The 20899-nt window shown below is 38.4% G+C and overlaps 1 protein-coding gene across 13 annotated transcripts in view; it reads left to right on the top strand.

Annotated features, from left to right (window-relative positions):
- The window catches only part of PPFIBP2 (PPFIA binding protein 2), a 114684-nt gene that overhangs the window by 46190 nt on the left and 47595 nt on the right, over window positions 1-20899 (top strand). For 9 of the 13 annotated variants that reach the window (XM_063332473.1, XM_063332475.1, XM_063332477.1 and 6 more), the window contains 2 exons: window positions 14710-14799; window positions 19115-19228. In XM_063332473.1, the coding sequence (XP_063188543.1) occupies window positions 14710-14799; window positions 19115-19228 (204 nt within the window). Of the gene's footprint in view, window positions 1-2849; window positions 2927-5032; window positions 5241-14709; window positions 14800-19114; window positions 19229-20899 lie in introns of those variants that run through there. The other 4 variants (XM_063332483.1, XM_063332484.1, XM_063332487.1 and 1 more) reach the window with 2 other exon arrangements.

The following is a 20899-nucleotide window of genomic DNA, read 5'->3' on the forward strand; positions in this document are numbered from 1 at the left end:
AATCTGATGCGTGTCATATTGAGGAGAGGTCACCTGGTAATGTCGTTGATGTATGTGCAAATATAGGGTAAATATTCTGCTTCAGCTGTTTCATATACTGATTTACTGCATATTTAGTAATTTTAGCACTGCTTTGAAACCTTTCAGGCTGAAAACTAAATGTGAATGATTGTATATGTTGTGCGGTAGAAGAATGTAAATATATTTATTTAAATATTTTCTTTACGTATCAGGGTACTCTTTTCTTGCTTATAGCAACTGGGGGCAAGCGTTCGCGGTAATTTTATTATTCTGTTCAGCAGACAACATTTTTTAGTTTTTATGCAAAAACACAGTACTCAAGTTTCTTAAAATCTACATTTTCTTCTAAATAAGTTTCATGCAAAAAGTTCTAGCTCTTCTAGCACTTGGGCTGGAAAAAGGATTTCAACATATGGCAAGGGATGTTTGAAACTGCCAAGAATGTGAAAATGCCTGTGGATGAATTAATAAACAGTAACTTCATCTAAGTATTGGTACCACATTCTTTGTGCAAGCCAAGGGAAGAGAGCTAGTTAGTACTTGAGCAATAACCACCAAGGAATAGCCGTGTTAGAGATACGTGATACCATACAGCCTGCAGTTGGGAATGACTCCAAAGATGTCAGCACCTGTTTGAAGTATTGCCTCCCCCCTCCCCGAATATGCGATAAGGGGGAGGGTTGACTGTGCTGGCTTGGAACTAATGGTCATCTAAGTCTGATTATTTCTGAAATACAGATTTTAATCAAAGAATTAAGCCATTTGGACTGAGTGCATTTTATGCTGGGAAAGGATTATTTATTCTTGTATCTACATAACATTATTTCTAGTCTGTTTCCAAGGATGCTTGTTTATTTCTTTTTTAAATGATCAAAAGTAAAGCAAATGGGCTCTGACACAGAATGCAGGTGGGTTTTTTTTCATTTTTTTCCCAAGAGTTTCGTCTTTCTCTGTCACTCAGACATTGACGGGTAGTCATGAACAAGACTCTAAGACAAATTATCTTGCTGGAAATGCTTCATCTAGATTTCTGAAGCCATTCCTCACCATGTAAAAAGGATTTTTTTCCTTCATTGTCTTTTGCACAAATGGCTTGAGTTTCTGTTTACACAAATTTTCCTGTGCAGGTGTATTCTCATATTCCCCCTCTCTCTCTTCAATCTGAAGTGCTTGCGTTTTTCTGCAGCGTGAGAATGACAGGTGTGAATTGGCATGCTGAGGAAATTTTTCCCCTTTTAAAATCTGGTCATAATCCCTTTGTTTCCAAAGAAGCCCAAACAGTAGGACTGGGAAAGCACAGAGTAATGGGTGTAGGAAAAGTTGATACTAATTCTTGGGAATGAGTAGGTTTTTGTTGCGTGTCCATACTCAGCTGGCTCTCCTGATGAGGCTGTGAAGACACATAGTTGGTCCTTTCAGTCCTTGGCCTGTCCTTTTAGTGTTTTCAGAGGCTGATGCGTTTTGAAACCAAAATAATCTAAAATTCATTGCTAAAAAGAGAGGTGCTATGCTTCAGGGACCTTGACTTGATGGAGGCTGAAGAACTTCTGCTCAGCTTCCTATTCCGTTGCCCTCTAACCTCCCAAGCAATGCAGTGCCAGTACAAGAACTCCATTGACAGTTTGAATTTGTGCTGCTCTGAAAAATCACAAAAAAACTCTGTTTTAGCACAAATTTAACTGACTAAATAGTTAAATTGCTAAAATAACAGTAATGAATATAATTTTACAATGTTCAGAGTGCCTCAGCTGGGTTGGAGAAAGAGGGACAGTGCTGGAAAAATGAAACAACTATGTGCTTCCTCAGCTCCAGTGTTGGGAGAAGAGTGATTACACCAGCCAGTCAGATTGCCCTTCCCACCACACTTCTAAGAGGATTTGTGGATGTTTTCTTGCCTCCTCATAGGCCTGTAATTAGGGACGTGAGAAGTGTAACTGATAGTTTAAAGCATTGTTACTTTCAGTTTCGAAGCTGTAACAGCATGTCTGTTTACTATTTGAAAGAGATGTGTAATTTTGTTTGAAATATTTGACATTCCTACTAATAAAGTAATGGGTCGCTTAGATGAGGGGTTTTTATGGGTTATGTATCCGCAGACGTTCACATGGCTAGCATCTTTGGCGTTCTGCAAATGGAGTTTTTAGTTCTATCAACAGTGGCAGCAATCAGCAGTTTTCCATGGAAGTACAGAATTGGCAAAGAAACCCCAATGGGTTTTCATAGAGCTTGTGAAGTATATAAACTTTGTTAATTCTGTGTATTTTACTGCCCTACATTGCATTTATATTACCACGATGTGTGTTTTCAGTTGGTTTTGGGGAGGGCACTGGAGAAACTAAACAATTGGGGGGAGGGGAGTAATGGCTAGATCATTCTCTTTCCGTGGGGTAACACGTGAGGGTGGTGGTACTGCAGTGATAGTGGGGGATTTTTCTGTGTACGTTTTTTAATTCTCCATTGAACTTGAAGTTAGTGCTTAGTGAAGAACTGCACACAGACATGGATTTTGATTTCCTAAAAATAAGAAAAATAATACATCGGTAATCTGATGAAGCAATCCCCAGATTGCAACATATTTTCCTTATTTTTCACGCTGCCCAGAGCAACTAACCTGCTTTTCCAGTGAAACGGAAAAGTATTCTAAGCAAATCTGGAGCAATTGATTTGCATTCAGTTGGTGTCTGAAACTCTTTCAGGGCAAAGCTCAAGCAGGATGTAAAGTTCAGCATGCAGGTGACAGGCTAAAAGCAAACATGTGACTGTCTGGAATGTATGTTGTCAACATCCGTGGCTGATAAGATGCAGAAAATTCAGACACGTTTACCTTTTAATCAGGAAGAATGACTGTAACAGAATCAAGAGGCCTTTGCATGAAATACAGGACAAATGACAAGGCAGAAATAAGGTACGTTTGTAATTTTAAATACTTTTAAGAGGAAAAATGGTTACTCACCTAGCTGCAGACGCTACACCGAGGCCCTAATAGGTGGAGTAATATAGTTTTCATGTCATTTTTTTAAATGAAAGCCAGAATCATTACGAGATGATGTGTAGTGGAATGTTGGAAGAGGTATGTTTTCTCCTTCCCTAAATAAGCCTGAAATGGGAGTCTTAGAGCCTATGTTTTGAACTGGATGAAATGTGGAACTTGAGGCTCCATAGTGGTGGTGCTACGGGATATGTAGTACTTTGAGATAAAATTTGATGTATTTGCTATTCTCCACAATTAGGTAGCTACTTTTCTGGGGAAAAAACGCCTTGAGTTGTAGGGGGTTCATATTTTAATGTCAAGAGAACCCCTATTCAGTCTTCAGTTTGTCAGCCATACATAGAGAAGTGTACTATATTAAGTGCATCTTAATTTTTATGATTTTTTTTTTTAAAATGGACCACTGACAGTGTACTAAAGCTTTTGCCAGATGGTGTGAGCTATTCAAGAAATAGCTGCTCTCACAAACTTTAAGATAGCATAAAAAAACTTCTACAACTAGTGTAGAATAAGTACGTTCTATGTACAGAGCAACCCAAGCCCTCTTCTGATCTGTCTTGTGGCATGGTTCACTTCTGGAAACTGACAGTTCTTTTATCTTGTCACATTTAGTGGTGATTTTAGGTATCCTAGCACCTTTAGAAGACTTGTAGCACTTTTTAAAAACCTTTCCTATTTTTCTTGTCACATGACTTTAAGTCACAACAGGTGATAAATGCATGAAGAAAGCTGGAAGTCTAGGTTTATATCCTTCCCTCTTACTTTGTGTCATGGAAGATTCTAAAAAGAGGTCTGTCTGTCGTGTCAAAAGGATTAAGAATGGTTGAAATTACAAAGTCCCACATCCCTTGCAAAAACTCGTGTATCTGTGACTTCCACAGTTTGGAATGTGGGTAGACGGCTAAGTGAGGCAGGCCCCTGTAAGGGCTGCTTTTCAGGGCATTATACAGCTTCAGACTTTGAGTTCTTTGTATATGTAATTAGTATAATGGGCAACTTTGACACTGGCTCCTCCAAATTGCAGTTTTACTTCTCCTTAAATGCAGGAACGAGTTTGGCTGTAGAAAATGGGGAGAAGTAAAGGTTCTGAGATAATCGCAAAAATCCCATGGGGACACCTGTGTTTTGGTCTTGATAGGCATTGCCCAAGCAGTTGTCCTTGGGTGCAGAAGAATCAGTTGCCCAGCTTACGCCCAAAGCCACTTTTAACCAGTGGGAGATACAACATTGGAAACTGGAGTTTATTGGGAAAAATTAGAACTTAGTCATAACTACTGCGTGGAAGCACTAGAGGACACCGCAGTAACAGGCAACACTTTTAAACTTCCCTTCTTGCCAGAGCATTGCTTTGCATATGCAATTATCTTGGTGTTGCAAGTTTGAAAAGTTGCCATGCTATGAGACTTCAGCTTCAGCAGGAGTGGACAAAAATCTTAGAAGGATATCATCATCTTTTGTTAAGATGGAAAATTGCCTCTTTGGCAATAGCAGTATTTATGGGATAATTAACTTATCCACAGGATCGTCCTTGAATTCCTCCTCTTTTATAATGTCTTTGAGAGGACAGGCAAGTAATTCAAAGAGCAGAACTTATTTTTAGGTTTAGTCTGAGCCTGAAATAAACTGAGAAGGCTGAGTAGTGTTACGATAAACAGGGAGTAAAACAGAGACAGGAAATAGGGGGTCTTTGGTAATGAGTTCCAGCCACTCTTGAAACAGAAAGCCAGAGAAGGCATTACTTGAAAATAGTTTCTCAGTGACAGCTTAATAATTTTTAGCTTGTTATTCAACATTAAAAGGGAACAGTTTCTGCAGATTTATACTGTTCTTGAAAGAACTTTTTTTTAAAGATCATTTGGCAAGTTATATTTTTGAAGTTTTTAGAGTTACATTGTTCTCGTTGCTAACTGATCCACTGTTTAAAAAAAACAGATGTTTGGGGGAGAGTCTGAAGTTTATACAGTCGTGTGTTATATATACATCTGTGAGAAGCGTTTGGGATAAGACTGTGGGACAGAGGCAGAAGATTTAGCTTAAAATGTGACCACGCATTCAAGATTTTAGAAGTTGAGGGTTGAAAGGGGAAGAAGTCACAGCTATATCCTGTAGAACAAAGCCGTGTGCTTGCTTCCAAAAGTTGCTTTTAACCCTGGGAATGTGACTGCTGAGATGGGCCCAAAGCATGGATGGTGAGATTGATATTTACAAGCACTTCACGTGGCTAAAGAGGGTAAGTGATTTGCTGGGCTTTGCTTTCTCTTTGTAAATGCACTTTAGCAAATCTTAGTCAGAATTCTCAGCTTTGCGGAAGGAGAGCTATTGAGTGCCTGAGACAAAGTACCGTAAGTTTCTTCATGAGAAATGAATTAAAGACGTTTCTTCGTGTAGGAGGCGGCAGATCAGGGAGGGGAGAGAATCAGCTGTCTTTGTCTTTAAAAACGAAACTCTAGAATCAAACTTTGAACAAATGGCAATAGATTCTAGCAAGTGCTCTTGCTTTCCTGAGATTGTAATACAACAAAGCAAATCTTGCATGGGAATGTATGGCAAAAAAGTAGAATATGTTGTTTACCATGTTATGCTTTAAAATGAAAAATTATTTGCACTAGTTCTTCTCTTAATCAGTTCTTCATCAGGGTAACTGTATGAGACCTTTTAGGATGCCTTTGTTTTGGTTAAAAATGGTGGTACTTTTTTCCTGTGCACTGTACTCTGATAAAATTATGTTTTTTAAAAAGACAGTGCTATTAAAATCCCAATTTTGTGAGGAACTGTCTGAACATGAATTAACTGCATGAGATTGTTTTTGTCTTCCTATAGAAGAAGAAAAGTAGGTTTGTGCAGTTGTCTCGTCACCTTGGAAAAATTACTTTGTTTTTGTCAGCTTTTAGATTTTTTAGGTTTTAAGTATTTGTTTTTCAGTGTTTGAAAAATGTGAATAGATCCTTCACGGTATACTGGGGTTTTAATTATAATATTAATTTAATTGTGTGTCATGTAAGCAGCACGTCCTCTTGTTATACTTTTAAAATCTATTTTAACCTCTGTGTACTTTCCTTGCAAATTCTGTGCATGCATGCTATTTATGTTAGTGCTTCAGTATGGGACTGGATTAAAAACACACATGTATACATATGCACATGCACTCTATTTTTTTTACTAGCAGTATAAACGTAAAATGTCAGTAAATACGTGAAATGTGATTAGGAACTTTAATTTGGGTAGTTTCTTGAATGAATATAAAATCTTCATGTTGGAATGTCTATCTTTAATAAAAGCTTAAGAATCATGAAGTTAATTTGCAAAATGTTTAGATCAGGTTCTGGAAACTTTAACATTTCTGGAGTGTGGGTGGGGAGGGGATTAAGTGGGGAGTGAGTGGGATAGTGAAGGAGAAGAGACAACAGGAAGTAGCAGCTGGTAACATTATACTATTAGTTTAACCTGTGCTCTCTGCAGTTAAAGCTAAATAGCTCTTTAGTGGTTTTTGAGATGACGTATTAACTTGTTATTTAAATGAGGTTTTGAATACGGTATGTCTGCCACCCCTGCTTCCTGCTTTAAATTTAATTTCTAAAAAGATAGATTTGCTAACAAAAGCCTAAGGTGTGCTGTTACCGGGTTGTGTGGCGTTCAGGATACAGGGAGGTCAATGACATAATAGGAAAGGGCTCAAGAAATAGCTTCAGTGAAGAACGTCTCACACTGAAACGTTCACAGATTTGCAGGGGTTAACACAGGGTGTCTTCAGGGTGATTTTTCAAGATGATCAGAAAGGACACTGTGTTCAAATGTATCACAGGCTTTTACAGGAATTAATAATGCTGTTACTGTTGTTGCATGTAGTTCCTTTTATGTAGGGTATGTAAAGGGGAACATCGAGACTGCTGCTTTTCCTTGCAAGCTCTGTAAGGGGGTGAGCACATGTGGGGGAAGGGAAGAGAACTGAAAATGATCTTGCATTGTTCCCAGGAGAACCTAAGTAGTCTGCTCCCAAATTCCTTTTAGAAGTGATTTAAAAAAAAAAAAAAAAAAAAAGGTTGAAACAATCTAAGTTGCTTATTTAGTTCTCATGTTCAAGAATCCTAACATCACATGTCTGGCACTGACTGTGATAGCATATAAAGATTTCAGGCCCTGCAATCAAAGACTGTTTCTCTTTGGCTGCTAATGAAAGTACGAGTACTCTCCAGAGTAACAAATGCCACTTCACAGAGAGTAACTGCAACAGACTTCCATAAGGCCTTGGTGAAGAATGCCAAAGCTGGCTCCAATTTCATCATGAGCAGAAATCACTTCAGAGACCAGAATCAGTTTTGATGTTGCAGTGGTTGGCTAAGCTACATTTGCATGGTATCTGCGGCTTGGACTGGGTTAGGGCAATAAACAAATACAAAAATCACAAGATCCAGGCAGGCAAAATGACAGATACAACTGCTATTTTCAGATGCTATTTTCACATTCAGAATAGAGGTTCTGGTTTAAGCAGTTGTCTTGTAACATAAAGTGTATAGTACAACCATGCAACAGTAGCAGGGACAAAGCAATGTTTACATCAAATGGCAATAAGGTGTCACCGCACTTCTGCTCTTTCTATTGGACTTTCTTGATGTCAACATGACCTCTGAAAAGTGCTGTGCCAAGAATGGACAAAGTGGGCAGCAAAATGTAAGAGAAGATGGACAGAACCAAAAAACAATTTAGCCTTGTCTTAGTTGTATATGATGCACAGTTAATGCGTTTTCCTTCGTTTACTGTTTTTTCTCCATTTTACATTTTTTTTCTTTTCGCCAGTAATAAAAATGATTAGTCTGCAGTAGTATTTCTCACAAGAGAAAGAACTTTCTCTGCTAATATCTTACATGATATCAGAAAGACAAAGCTCTGAAATGGGTACGGCCACACTGTATTTCATGGCATGTGATACTTCGATGGCAATTTCAGAATTGTCCTGGTTAGCTTTGTCTGGCTGAGAAGCCGAATATCTGACATAGGCACATAATACTGCCCTGGTTTCATGTGGCGTTATAAGAGTTTGTAACAATGCCGATATTGAAGGACACCTTGTTAGTAAGACACAAAACCTGGCTAAGGGAGGCACATCTCTCAGCAGTCTGTTTCTAGAAGGATATGGAAGAGTTCTTGTGTACATACAGTGCACTTTTAACAGTACGCTAACGCAGCAGCATGGCTCTCATAAAGTAGTTGGTGGGCAGTTTGTAGGAAGCATTTTGCAGATAACTGATTTTGGGTTCTTTTACAGGGCCTAAGCATAAATCCGTCACTCGCAACAGTTTCTGTAGCAAGCTAAGGAACCTGAGACATTCCCTACTACCTGAAGCTGAAAGTGTCTCATCTTTAGCAAACTTTCTTTGATTTTCCTAAGGGATTTGGGTTAGAGGGTTCACATACCATTTCCTCTGTTGTCCTGTTGCTTTATTCTTGTCTTTCCATCTGGCCTTAATTGGAACACACCATTCCAAATGAAAATGGCACAACCCCCATTTAGGTACGTAGGCATGGAGGTAAAACCACAAATTATTAATAAGCATAATGAACATAAATGCTGATATTTACTACAACAGTATTATGGGCTCTCTAAGGACACTGTAAACTAACTGAGCTATTTGAAGTGCAGTGGATGGAATGAGCAAAATGGAAAATGGAAAGTCTCTTGTCTCTGGAAAACTTTGTACAGTGGTAAGGAGTTTTCTTTTGAGAGATGCTGCCTTATAAAGTGGAGGTGTCTGATGGCTCTTGTAGCTTGCTTACACTTACCTTTTGAAGTGCATGCAGCACAGAGCTAATGGCTGACCTGAAACAGGTATACATTATTCTTGTGCTTTTCTTTCCTTCCTTCTGGATGCTAACCTGTACTAGCAAGAGGTGGAGCAATCAAACCCATGCTAGAGCCATTAAGCTTATGATATTGAGGGTGAATCTTACGATATCTGTAAGGATAACTTCCTTTAAGTAATGTACCTGTCTGGAGGAGAAAATAGATACTAGTATTAGGAAAAATTATCCAGAAAAATATTAATATTTGGTCAAAATTCTTTTATGATAAGGACTACGGAAATTTACCTAGCTCTGTCTTTGATTAATTTCAGACTGTAGGCTGTTAGCTTTTTCAAAGTGACTGTCACTTTCACTTAACCAACAAGGAACAACAGCAAATAGAAAATCCTGTTGTTGCTTTATTAATTGCCTTCAGATGTAAGGCAAGAATGACAGATCCAGAAATCATGTTCCAGCCTTCTCCTCCTCCTCAAGTACACTGAGTGAATGTACATATGGGTGTGTATCTGAGGTAGCGCTAACATGCTGAGAGATTAAATTTGTATTAGATCCATAGTCAGATGCCAAAATAAAAATGTTTATTGTGTAGGCTACTCACTCATCACTACACAATAGCAACTACTGTGACTCATAACATCAATTCTGCCGGCCGAAAAGAGTAATGAAGAGGTGGAAAGTCCATACTCTTCTAAATATTATCAACTCCAAATAGGCTGGCAAAAGTGTATAGTGTACATTTTCTTGTATTGAAATATAATACTATGGTCTCTGTGCTGCTAGTAGTTTGCAGGAGAACTGAGTGGTTGAACTCTGCTGGCTATACGCCTTGTTTTCATCTTCTAAACTGCAGCAAAAGACAATACATCGAGCATGTCCCTAATCTTCCCCAGTAATGCCAGTATTATAGTTGCCACAGGCGGCTTATTCAATTATCAGTGGAACTGAAGGTGATTCATGTGACTGAATAAGAAGAGAGGAGGGTTATGACATAATCTGTCTTCTAAAGGAGGCGGGTGACTTGTTGAAAAAGCTCACAAATCACCACTCTGACTGACTGCCAGGTTTCTTCTCCCAGCTCCTCCCCCCTCCACAGCCCAATATGAGATCCATGGTATTAGTGACAAATTTCCATGTAGCAGCGTGTTGATCCACTTCAGAAGTCGGTATTTTTGTTTTAAAGTTATCGGTGTAGAAGATTCTTTGAGATGAAACTGAAACAGCACACGAGGAGAACATAAACTGGCCCGTATTCAATTTTATTATCTCGCATATGTGCTTGCTTTAAGGGGCTTACTTTTACAGCCTCTCAAGGTTCAGCTAGACATTCTGTTACAGAAGCTTCTGAACGGAACATCTGTACAGAAGCACTACAACAGTGGTTGTCATTCTGTTCTGACAACAACCTGCATTTTGAATTGTTTCCTATTAAAATAACACGCACAAAAACATAATGTTCCGTGCTTCCCGGGCTCGGAGAAGGCTGCTGCAAATTAAGATAGCTAACTGTGTCTACCAAACATTTCCTCCCTTTCTTTCCACACCCTTTTATGTTTTTGCTGGTTGTCCCCCTTTTAAATTAAAGCTGTTGAATCATACTCTAAAGTCTGATATTTTTTGTGTCATATATTCTGGAGGAATATTTAAGTCTTTTTCTTGGAAAAGGACTCTGTAATGACTCGATCATGTAAGTGATACTTAGTCAATTTTCCAGCAGCTGCCAATATTATGTCTGAGTTAGAGTAAAGAGCATGTTCCAGAGAGAGATTTGGAAACTAAAGATGAAGCTGGAGCAAGTGATGGAATGCAAAAGCCTCTTTCCCCCCGCCACCCCCCCCTTAGAACTGGGAGAAACAGTTGATGTGGAATTGTTTGAGGAAATATTTTATGTTAATATCTGATGCGATCTGATGGATATTAAACTATATGCAAAATCTCTATGGAGACTATAATACATGTGCTTCAAGACATTGCTTTGCAGCTGCCTTAGGTAAAGTATTTATGGTATGCACTTGACTTTTCATCTGCAGTGGTACTACCATGAAGGTAGTTTCAACCAGCTTGCCTTAGCATATCTTTCCTTCTACTTTGTTATGCTGTGTCATCATCAATTTTTTTACATGTTTTATGCAATTTCTCTCATTCTTTCAATACATAAAATATAAGTAACATATTTAGCTTATAATTTGTGAAGCCTAGGTAATAATTTTTGGTCTTTAAGGCTACATCTGAAATAACATCTTTGTGGAAAATCTTGGTGGTTCAGCCTTTTGGTCATGTGGTTACACATGTTTGTGAGCTCTTACACCAACTTGAGTGGTCTGTATCCTTACGACTTTAGTGTTAAGGTCCTTTATTCAGTTACTGCTGATACATGTGATAGCTAACTATATTTGCTCAGTTTCCTCTCAGTACTGACTTTCACAACTGCAGAATGCACTCCAGCCATCCACAGATGGCCTTGGTTCATATTACATTGTTTTATCTTGTCTTTATGCGTGCCACAAAGCTTTACCACGTCTTAAACAACTGCTCTGTGTCAATCAGCCACTTTTATTTAGCAGGTCGTTGTCTGTCTACTGCACTTTCCTCTACTTATCTGAGCACTCTCTGGATGACCTATTGGCAGAGTTGATTCCTTTTTTTTCTTCACCCTTTTCTGTTCACATGGGTGTGATTTAGTAGGTTGCACAGGAGTATTGAGTGTTGGACTTGAGCAGAGCGTATTTCACAGTCACAGTGCAGCAGACATCATCGGAGGCTATACGTTTGGTAAATGTGAGTGTAGTAGAATATCTTGTTTGTGATTTGATATTGAACTAATTCTTAATTACTGATTGTGCAAAATGTTGAACTCTGTTTTGAATTCATGACAGATTGGTTATGTAAAAATATGTTGGCAGTAATTTAACTCACTGTGCTTGTAAGGCTGGGGGGAGGAGGTGGTGGTTACACAAGTGGTTACGGGTATATTTCTTAAATCTAGCCTAGGAAAATAGCAAATGACAGCAGGAGAAAGGGTGCAAAATCTACTTGACTAGGCGGTTTTGTCATTAAGAGAATTTTTCCCTGCCTAGCAGCGTGCTGTTCTTGTGTTCTATTCAAGTGTTCCTGAATACCTGATGATCTAGGTGCAGGAAAGTCTCCCCTAACATTGTGTGTGAGCTGAAGACATACTGGGGAAGGCCTGTGGGCTCTCCATTGAGAAAACTCATTTAATGGTATGTAATGGCATTTTAACCCTAAGGGAAACATAGCCGCTAAGACTAAAGATTTCGGATTCTAAAGTACAGTATAAGACCTTGCTCTCTAAGTGGAATAACGACCCAGGCAGAATGGCTGGCAGTATGATTGAGGATGCATAGCTGAGGTCAAAGGATTATCTAGACAGACATACAGAAATGCATGTTGTTTACTTAGGAGGATCCCTTATTTTCATTATGGTACTACAAAAGTTTTGCTGGAGCGAGTGCAGAGGAGGGCAACGAAGCTGGTGAAGGGCCTGCAGAATAAATCTTATGAAGAGCGATTGAAGGAGCTGGGACTGTTTAGTTTGAGGAAGAGGAGGCTGAGGGGAGACCTCATCACTCTCTACAACTACTTGAAAGGACATTGTAGAGAGGTTGGTGCTGGTCTCTTCTCACAGGTAATTAGCGATAGAACAAGAGGGAATGGGTTCAAGCTGCAGCAGGGTAGGTTTAGGCTGGACATTAGGAAAAAATTCTTCATGGAAAGAGTGGTCAGACACTGGAATAGGCTGCCCAGGGAGGTGGTGGACTCACCATCCCTGGATGTGTTTAGGACTCGTTTAGATGTGGTGTTAAGGGATATGGTGTAAGGGAGAACTTTGTAGAGTGGAGTTGATGGTTGGGCTCAATGATCCCAAGGGTCTTTTCCAACTTAAATGATTCTATGATTCTATGAAAAGTTAATAAGGAATGAACTTTAAGACCATACGGACTGACTGACTGACTAACTTTTAGTACAAAGGGCCTAAGTTAAACTGAAGAGGCATGTTTTATAAACACGGGGGGCATATTTCTTAATAAAAAGAGAAGGACGGGATGCTAGCTTAATAAGACTGCTAAAAAAGGACCCTAGGCTGAAAATATATCAGTGTTACTATATGGATAATATGAAAAGAAATATGGCCCAAGGGTCTGTGAAAAGGTTTTTTCCACTCTAGCCATTTTCAGCTGGAATCCTGTCTCCTCTTAGGCACTTAATTTCAAAAGAAGTCAAAGAACAATTGGTGAAGATAAACCAAAAGAAAGCAACAAAACAGATCTTGAAAAATTAACCTGTGAGGAAAAGACAGAAAAACTTGTGTTTGTTTAGTCCTTAGAGGGACATGCTCATTAGAGATCTACAGATAGTATTCAAATATGTAAAAAATTTTCTGAAGCAAAGGGAAAGACCTCTTTTTTTTTTTTTTTTTTTTTTTTTGATCCATGGTGGTATGATAAGGACAAGTAGGTTGAAGTTGAAGAGATGATGATTCAGGTTAGACATTAAGAAAAATGTTCTAATTATGTGTAGCTAAACAGATTATCTGGGGAGGCTGTGTAATCCATTTCTGGAGGTCTTTAGGAGTAGGCAAGACAAGAATATTGCAAATAATCATCAGTCCTTGGGTGGAATAATGAACCAGAGGATCTCTTCAGACACCTTTCAGTCCTGTTTGTTGGTGTGTCTGTGGTTCTGTCAACTCCTTTCAAAATTATCAGGGACAAGGGTGGTCTGTTCCTCTCAGCTCCTAAAGATGCCACACTTGTGTCTAGTTCAGCACTTTATAGCTTGATAAGTGTCTTTTGATTGGATAAATATTTGATTTCTTGATTTGTATTAATTAGCACTGTGTTTATTTTCATCATCTGTTTTACATTTGGACTTGTAGATCTCAATGGAGATAAAGAAGCCATGAATATTTTTAATATTTTTTTAAAAATCCTGTTCAGAAATGTTCAGTTGAGAAAGAAAGGCCAGTTGTGGAGGAGGATTACAATTATATTGGTGCCCTTCTACAAGTAACTATAAATGAGTAGTCAGCTGCAGACTAGTGTAGTTGAAGGGAACTCAGTGAAGTTGACTCTTACGTTAGCTGAAAAGGCAGACAGTGTTGTGTTCCCTGGCAGCAATGCATCGCCTGCAGTGGAGCTGGGAAACGAACCCCTAAGGGCTCATGTTACTTTCAATGCTCTGAGCATCCAAACAGCTCCATTCCCACAGTTACACAATGTTTTAGTGTGCAGGATGAAGCTATGGGACTCTTGTAAACTTTTTTAAATAAATCTGCAGATTTTTTTTTTTAATTGTGGTTTTTCTCTCTGGAGTATTCAAATTCGTAGGAAGTGGCACGTAATAGTTAGGAACAGGCCACATTTTAGCAGGCTTTGCTCCTTAGAGCCATTTAGAAATCCATAAGTGGTTACATAGCTCAAGAAGTTCCTGATAAGAATTTGATAATTTAAATAATTTCTTAATTGCTAACAAAAAAAAAACCCTTTTCATTCAGTAATTTATAGGAATAGTATAATACATATGTCATTTTTTTACCATTTAAAAATAAACACCCAGATTCCTTGACTTTGGCAAAAGGCTGTTGAGAGCGGATCAAATTAAATGTTTTTTGTCTTGGTAAGGTGGCATTCCCAATAAAATGATAATTTGCCAGAAAATATCAAATCTATTCATATACAATTTTTGATTGCTAGAAATGAGAAAGTATTCAAAATCCAGCTAAAAAAGGGTACATTCAAAAGGCTTAATGCATATGAAACAAATGGGTTTGGTCTGTAGACACATTTCGTAACAACCACTCAACATATATAACTTTTTATTAAATATTGCTTGACATTTTAATATTAACTGTAAAAATTCTCATAGCACTTTTTTTCCCTCAGTCACAGGTGAATCATCATTCATCTAATAATGAAACTTATCAAGAAAGATTGGCACGATTAGAAGGTGATAAAGAGTCGCTCATACTGCAGGTATGTCTTGAAGAGGAACCTGTCTACGTAGTTGATATTCAGTGAATAGAAGCTGAAGTGACAGCGTATTTTCTGTTAAACAAATGTTAGCAGGTCACCAAGTGTAACTGATATTTAATCAAGAGTTAATTTATAATTTGTATAATCCACCTGATTGATTTCATGGTGGGGTAACTTCGTAAAGGAGAGGGCAGTAACAGCAGTAAGAGAGAGAAGAATGACAAAGGAGAAAAACTAACTTAAAGATAATTCTGTGGCGTCCCAAGACAATGCTGTGGTAGTGGTTCTCATTCTAGGTTTGCTAGGTTGTACCAGTTGATTTTTCTAGGTTCTGCATGCCACCATTTTTAATGAACTGGAAAACTGGCAGATAGATAGAGCTGATATTTTTCCTGTGTGTGCACTGCACCAAAGTTGCTTTACATCATTAAAAAGCTTAAAGGGGAAGAAAAGGGGGAACTGGAAAATTTGTCAGTAAAATACATGCTTAAGCTCTTCCAGGTTTCTCATTTCTCAGTTCACCAAGCCTTTTTCAAACAGATCCACTGTCAGCTTTCCTCCTGGAGAAAACATGTTTTACAAAAAAAACTTAATTATTTTTTTCTGGATATTTTCACTATTACTAAACTGTACATTGCATGCTTTTTAAAACTGAAACTGAAGATTCTTTCAATGGTCTTTGCATATCCTTTCTCTTTATGCTTACAAAAGCATATTATAAGCATACATATTTATATCAAACAAAACTTAACTATACTGGGTAGGTGTTCTCCCTGCTTTCAGTTACTAGTTTCTGTAAGCATGTTTCATCCTGTATGTTCTGTTCACACTTGCATTAATTTACTGAGCAGAATTCTCACTGCTGCTGTTAAATAAACAATAAACTGTTTGTGAGACATAAGCTTAGGCTTGGTTGGATTTTTTCATTACTGTTAAACTAAGATTGCTATTGCCACATTTAGGAAAAAAAATGAATAAAAACCAAACTTCTGGATGGAATTTAAGTGTTTAAATGTGTGCTGTAAATTCCCTTTTTTTCTGAGAGGGAATTAGGTCAGCATCACAACTGATATTTATTAGAACACCTTTTATTAATCAAGTGGTTATTAACCACACATGAGCAACTTGTAATTGGAGCAACAATTAGGAGGCCAAAGCCAGCTGTTTGCTCAGAAGCAGAGGGTTGTACTGATGCACCTGTTGCGTTGTCCCTGAGTGCCTCTTTGTTTCATCACGTGTGTGTATAGTCTGGTGATCTTTGTCGGCATGGAGCAGCCACTGTTGTTTTGGATGTGGTTCGTGCTATACAGTCGGTCGTTGATGGTCATGCGTGCTGCTCGGCTTGTACAGATTTGGCAGAATTTTGGTGTTCAAAGTGTATCAGCCTTTGTGGATTTAACAGGATGGCTAGTCTCCAGCGTTAGTTTCTGAAGACTGTTCCAGGCTACTGCTCGGAACGTACTTTTTCTGTCTTTGTCCTGCTGATTTTAAGTAACTATTTATTCATGCACACAATTAGGTACGTATAGAATGCAGCCAGACAAACTCACAAAGAAGGGTCTTTTATGACATGGTTTTGAGACCTGCCTGGAGTTTTTCTCAAAAATAATGTAGTAAATTCAGATATAGAAATTGTCTCTCTCTTGCCTTTTATTCCCATCATACCCCAATCAAATCAAGAGGCTTAGTCAATATTTATGCATTTTCCTATTCCACTGCACAGTATTGCAGTAGAAGTCCAAAAACCCGAGGCAAATAAGATAGATGAAAACCTCAGTCTGGTAGATAAAAGTCAACAACTAAACAAAGGTGCCAAGATGGAGCTGGGGTGAGAACCAGGTTTACACCAGTTCTGCATATGCTATCTAGGCAGTCAAATATGAGGAACATGGGCAAGTCCCATGCTGAGGTGACAGTGGCCTCAGAGAGACTGCTGGGACAAACCTGGCTCCTGGGTGTGACCGTTGGCATGAAGGATCAGAAAGTGATGGGAAACAGAGCACCTCTATTCTACAGCTCACGTTGCCTTGTGCCAGTGACTGTGGTCCGTAGCTGTAATCTGTAGGGAGTATGAGGCTGGGAGCGCTCCAGTCTTGCATCAGCCGTGCTGCAGAAGCAGCAGTGCAGGGCACCTTGTAGTGGGCACGGGCAGTGCCCATTATCTCAGTCCACCAAGGCTGAGTCAAACAGCGCACCGTGAAACCTGCTTCCGCTGTTCAGGCTGGAGTGGAGGCTGGAAATGCTACAGCATCTGTCTGGGACACCTTCTTATAGCTCAGTGACTGCACAGAGAAGCTAATGTACTTCTTTAGGTGTTTGTTCTGTTTGTTGGGTTTTTTCCCACAAAGGTGTTTTAAACACTTACACCACTTGCTTTTTAGCCAATTGTTCAATATGCCTCACTTTTATAGATATTTACAGAAAATCTATTATCTATGGGCAGACTCCTGCGGGTGTTGCTCTGCTAAGGCAGGATGGACTTGCCAGCATAGCATATGCTGGGGTTATGTTCGGTGCGCAGCCTGCTGATTCCCTGAAGAGTCTGGCAGATGTGATCCTGAACAGAGGGGAAAATATGAGCTCAAAGGAGCTAATGTGCCTCTCAGCCTAACTACTGGAACAGCCAACACATGCTTCTAAAGCTGCTGTTTCACTAAATTCCTTTGCAGGTCATATTTAACATAGAGAGTTTTCCTTACAGGTAACAATGCTAATGGGAAGCTAATCCAACCCTTTAGGTAGAGCCTGTTTTCTTTCTCTGGAATTTGCAGGAGACTCAAGGAGAGGATTCAGTTTGTTTCTTCCTGCGTTCTGACCTCACGGGGGATTTTTGTGTGCCATCACCCATCTAATGGGAGCAAAACAAAAAAGCACATAAGCAACCGACTTCCTCGCAGGGAGTTCTCCTCCTGCCCCATCTTGGATGTGTCCCCCTGCCATCTGCCTCCACCCACTCCTTCCTGTCATCTCTCATCCTGCATTCATCTGTACTCTACCCCAGAACCAACTACTTTAAAGGCAAAAAAATAAAATAGTCCTCTTTTTTTTTTTTTTTCTTCTTTTTCTATATTCCTTTCCCAGGCGTGCATGTCATTATGTTTGCAGGTAAAACAAATACGGATCACGTAGGCACTCCCTCTGCAGCTTCCCTAAAGTGAACTCAGTTGTTCATTGATTGGGTTTTAGAAATGCTGCGTAGCAGGTATATCTCAAAAGTTTCACTTCCACATACTGTACTTTTTTATTTTTTTAATAAAGGTGTTGCAGGGTTGGATGTGACAACACAGATAAGTTTTTGTTAACGCATTTCATTCAGACTGGAGTTTAAACACCTAACGTTGCTTTTTCGTTTGAGGCAACATTTTTCTAGTATAATCAAGGCTATATATAAATATATATAAATATAGTCTTGATTATACTAGAATATATAAAATATATCTATATTTATAAAAATAAATAGTAAATATGAATATACAGAGTGCTGCTTAACATAGGAATTAACACTGGGCGTTTTTCCCGTCTTTGTAACGTTATCCTGAGTGTAGTTTTTTCAGCTTTGCAAGCTTTGAGTTAGGCTGCTGGGCTTTTCTTATTACACACTCACTGGTCTGTACCACCATTCCCACAGTTCTTTACCAGTATTGCTTATTGTTTCTTTTCCTGGGATTCATTGTCTGTATCTCACTTCTTTTGCTTTCATGTTTTGGCTTGCAAAGCCTGGGAATTTTTCTTGGAATAGAACTTTGCCGCTGCTAAAACATGCCTTTTACTCATTGCATTCTTTATAACTTCAGAACGCTTTATTGATAGGTAAGCTGTTTTTCTGTTCTTGTAAGAAGTAAAGTAATTGGTTGGTTTCCGAATGAACATTTTATTGTTTATCCGTTTTCGGGAGTGAAATGCCAACGGAACCTGAAATGGCGATGCATGCTCCAAAACCACTTAAAATATTTTCAGTATCCTATGTTCTTGTTCGGTGCTTTCCAATTTTTCAGATTTTGCGGGAACTGACTCAGGCTACCTATTGGTAGTCATCCATCTCTTCCAGAAAAGCTCCTTCTTTTTTATATTAAAACAAAATAATCGGCGGGGGAGGGGGGTTCAGAGGGCGGGGTTGGAGCAATATATAAGTAAGACTGAAAAGTTCTCAGTCTTGATAGAGCAGGTTGTTGCAGTGCACAAGAATATTAAACCACTGAGGACTTTAAAAGAGAACTTGCTGTTAAAATGTGCATTTGGATGTTAATTGTATAAGGTAATTGAAACTTATTTACAGTCAGTTCAGTAGCGTTGTGCTTCTCTTCTCAAATTACAGGTGAGTGTTCTTACAGACCAGGTGGAAGCTCAAGGAGAGAAAATCCGGGACTTGGAAATCTGTCTGGAGGGGCATCAGTTGAAACTGAATGCTACAGAAGAAATGCTTCAACAGGTAAAAATCTGGATGGGAAAGCTTCTTGCATAACCTTCTCCAACAGAGGGGTGAACATACATGATCAGCTTGCCCGCATGTGTGAGTGCCTTTGGCAACAAGATAAAGCGGGAAAAAAATACCTCTTTTTATTGTTCTCTTGCTGCTTTGCACATTTTTTTTTTTCCCCAATAAATGTTTTCTTTGTTTTCCTGTTGCAGAAACGTTTTACTGGCTGGTTGCATAACACTGTACGTGGCAGCATGTAAAATGAAACTATTGTGTCTTATTTGTACTGTGCTGACGAACTAAATTTGGACATGGTTGAGTAACTGGTTAGACAGGTTAAATGTATCTAATATATGTAGGAGTTATAGAATTAAGAAGTTTTATTTAAATATCTTTTTTCATATGTCTTTGAAGCTGAACAGGTAGTAAGTTGAAATGAATTATTGTATCAAGTTTGGTGCTATAACCATTTTTGCATGATTTCGGAGCTTTCCCCTTATTTTTGAAAGAAAATTACTATATAAAACATGTGTGGGTTTTTTTTTTTTATTTCAATCAACAGTTTCAGGCTATGTGATTTAGTTTTTGCTGTTTCATGTTATATGTTGAGGGAACAGAACAAATGATAAATTCAATACCTTACATTTCATGTGTTACTGCAGAGCTGGCAGGTCTGTCGATGCAAAAGAACTTTCCTGGTGCAATTTTCTGTTATTAGAGATGCAGATCATCCACGAGTAGTTTAGCAATACAAATATCAAAAATAGATTTCAAACCATAAATAACCCTCAAAATGTATGCCAGAAATTTGCAGGATAGATATTGTTCTTGATGAACTTACTTCCTCTCCCCACCCAGAACACTGTGTTATAAATTTACTGTTTTATTCTGTGTGAAATATATGTCTGTCTATGAACTATTCATGGCTTTAAATTATACTTGTGTTAATCTATATAAACCTATAAATTACAGTTGTGTTTACGTATATAAACTTATTTTACTGTGATAAGGATCCATGTACATATATGAACGTAAACTGCAGCAGTTTCTGTAAGATAAATAAACCTTTTAAAGTTATCATTCTCCGAGCTTCTCTAAAAAAAACTTGGTCTCCCACAACTTTTGCAGCCCAAAATGTTTCCAGCTGGGGAAAGTTTTATTCCCATACTTAAATGAGGGGATGTTTTTGAAAATGCAAATAGCGAGCGCATTTAGTTTTTCAGTGAAATCTGAAGTGAAATTAAAGAACAGCAACTATTTACGTGATGAAAATGTGTTTTCAAACTTCAGGAAGGCATTCACAATAGGCTGTATAAGTTTCCTGTTTCAATCTAAAACTAGATAGTTGTTCTATGACTTCTGCTAAAACTGTTTATTGTTTCTCTGACTTAAAATTTTCTGCTCTGATAGTCTTCTGAGGAAACTGTGAATTTAAAGCCTGATTTAAGAGAACACCGAGGCATTTGAAAATAGAATATAATAATGCATGTACATTGCTATTTTAATGAAAATATTTGCATTTACCCATCTGGCATTAGGCACGTGCACAAATTGCTTACAAAGCTGATCCTATAGTGATAAGCTACAGAAGTCTGTACTAATACTAAGGAAGTCGGAGAATCTCCAAATATGTTTAACGTAAACTTTAATCTAAATGTTGAGATCACTTTGAACAGCTGTAAT

Source organism: Chroicocephalus ridibundus, chromosome 4, assembly GCF_963924245.1.
Source record: "Chroicocephalus ridibundus chromosome 4, bChrRid1.1, whole genome shotgun sequence".
NCBI classification, from domain to species: Eukaryota; Metazoa; Chordata; class Aves; order Charadriiformes; family Laridae; genus Chroicocephalus; species Chroicocephalus ridibundus.